At 0.0% G+C, this 2,760-nt stretch overlaps 1 protein-coding gene across 1 annotated transcript; it reads left to right on the top strand.

Annotated features, from left to right (window-relative positions):
- Nucleotides 1-1,110: 1,110 nt before the first annotated feature.
- On the top strand, nucleotides 1,111-1,695 carry LOC129916284 (uncharacterized protein DDB_G0287625-like; the record flags this gene model as incomplete). The annotated part of the gene is made up of 1 exon (XM_055996141.1): nucleotides 1,111-1,695. A coding segment is annotated over one exon (585 nt), but the record flags the coding sequence as incomplete, so codon positions are not given.
- Nucleotides 1,696-2,760: the final 1,065 nt, after the last annotated feature.

Genomic DNA, 2,760 nt, shown 5'->3' with positions numbered 1-2,760 from the left:
ATAATAATAATAATAATAATAATAATAATAATAATAATAATAATAATAATAATAATAATAATAATAATAATAATAATAATAATAATAATAATAATAATAATAATAATAATAATAATAATAATAATAATAATAATAATAATAATAATAATAATAATAATAATAATAATAATAATAATAATAATAATAATAATAATAATAATAATAATAATAATAATAATAATAATAATAATAATAATTAATAATAATAATAATAATAATAATAATAATAATAATAATAATAATAATAATAATAATAATAATAATAATAATAATAATAATAATAATAATAATAATAATAATAATAATAATAATAATAATAATAATAATAATAATAATAATAATAATAATAATAATAATAATAATAATAATAATAATAATAATAATAATAATAATAATAATAATAATAATAATAATAATAATAATAATAATAATAATAATAATAATAATAATAATAATAATAATAATAATAATAATAATAATAATAATAATAATAATAATAATAATAATAATAATAATAATAATAATAATAATAATAATAATAATAATAATAATAATAATAATAATAATAATAATAATAATAATAATAATAATAATAATAATAATAATAATAATAATAATAATAATAATAATAATAATAATAATAATAATAATAATAATAATAATAATAATAATAATAATAATAATAATAATAATAATAATAATAATAATAATAATAATAAATAATAATAATAATAATAATAATAATAATAATAATAATAATAATAATAATAATAATAATATAATAATAATAATAATAATAATAATAATAATAATAATAATAATAATAATAATAATAATAATAATAATAATAATAATAATAATAATAATAATAATAATAATAATAATAATAATAATAATAATAATAATAATAATAATAATAATAATAATAATAATAATAATAATAATAATAATAATAATAATAATAATAATAATAATAATAATAATAATAATAATAATAATAATAATAATAATAATAATAATAATAATAATAATAATAATAATAATAATAATAATAATAATAATAATAATAATAATAATAATAATAATAATAATAATAATAATAATAATAATAATAATAATAATAATAATAATAATAATAATAATAATAATAATAATAATAATAATAATAATAATAATAATAATAATAATAATAATAATAATAATAATAATAATAATAATAATAATAATAATAATAATAATAATAATAATAATAATAATAATAATAATAATAATAATAATAATAATAATAATAATAATAATAATAATAATAATAATAATAATAATAATAATAATAATAATAATAATAATAATAATAATAATAATAATAATAATAATAATAATAATAATAATAATAATAATAATAATAATAATAATAATAATAATAATAATAATAATAATAATAATAATAATAATAATAATAATAATAATAATAATAATAATAATAATAATAATAATAATAATAATAATAATAATAATAATAATAATAATAATAATAATAATAATAATAATAATAATAATAATAATAATAATAATAATAATAATAATAATAATAATAATAATAATAATAATAATAATAATAATAATAATAATAATAATAATAATAATAATAATAATAATAATAATAATAATAATAATAATAATAATAATAATAATAATAATAATAATAATAATAATAATAATAATAATAATAATAATAATAATAATAATAATAATAATAATAATAATAATAATAATAATAATAATAATAATAATAATAATAATAATAATAATAATAATAATAATAATAATAATAATAATAATAATAATAATAATAATAATAATAATAATAATAATAATAATAATAATAATAATAATAATAATAATAATAATAATAATAATAATAATAATAATAATAATAATAATAATAATAATAATAATAATAATAATAATAATAATAATAATAATAATAATAATAATAATAATAATAATAATAATAATAATAATAATAATAATAATAATAATAATAATAATAATAATAATAATAATAATAATAATAATAATAATAATAATAATAATAATAATAATAATAATAATAATAATAATAATAATAATAATAATAATAATAATAATAATAATAATAATAATAATAATAATAATAATAATAATAATAATAATAATAATAATAATAATAATAATAATAATAATAATAATAATAATAATAATAATAATAATAATAATAATAATAATAATAATAATAATAATAATAATAATAATAATAATAATAATAATAATAATAATAATAATAATAATAATAATAATAATAATAATAATAATAATAATAATAATAATAATAATAATAATAATAATAATAATAATAATAATAATAATAATAATAATAATAATAATAATAATAATAATAATAATAATAATAATAATAATAATAATAATAATAATAATAATAATAATAATAATAATAATAATAATAATAATAATAATAATAATAATAATAATAATAATAATAATAATAATAATAATAATAATAATAATAATAATAATAATAATAATAATAATAATAATAATAATAATAATAATAATAATAATAATAATAATAATAATAATAATAATAATAAATAATAATAATAATAATAATAATAATAATAATAATAATAATAATAATAATAATAATAATAATAATAATAATAA

This window comes from Episyrphus balteatus, chromosome 1, assembly GCF_945859705.1.
Source record: "Episyrphus balteatus chromosome 1, idEpiBalt1.1, whole genome shotgun sequence".
NCBI classification, from domain to species: domain Eukaryota; kingdom Metazoa; phylum Arthropoda; class Insecta; order Diptera; family Syrphidae; genus Episyrphus; species Episyrphus balteatus.
This window is presented reverse-complemented; position numbering and strand designations above follow the sequence as displayed.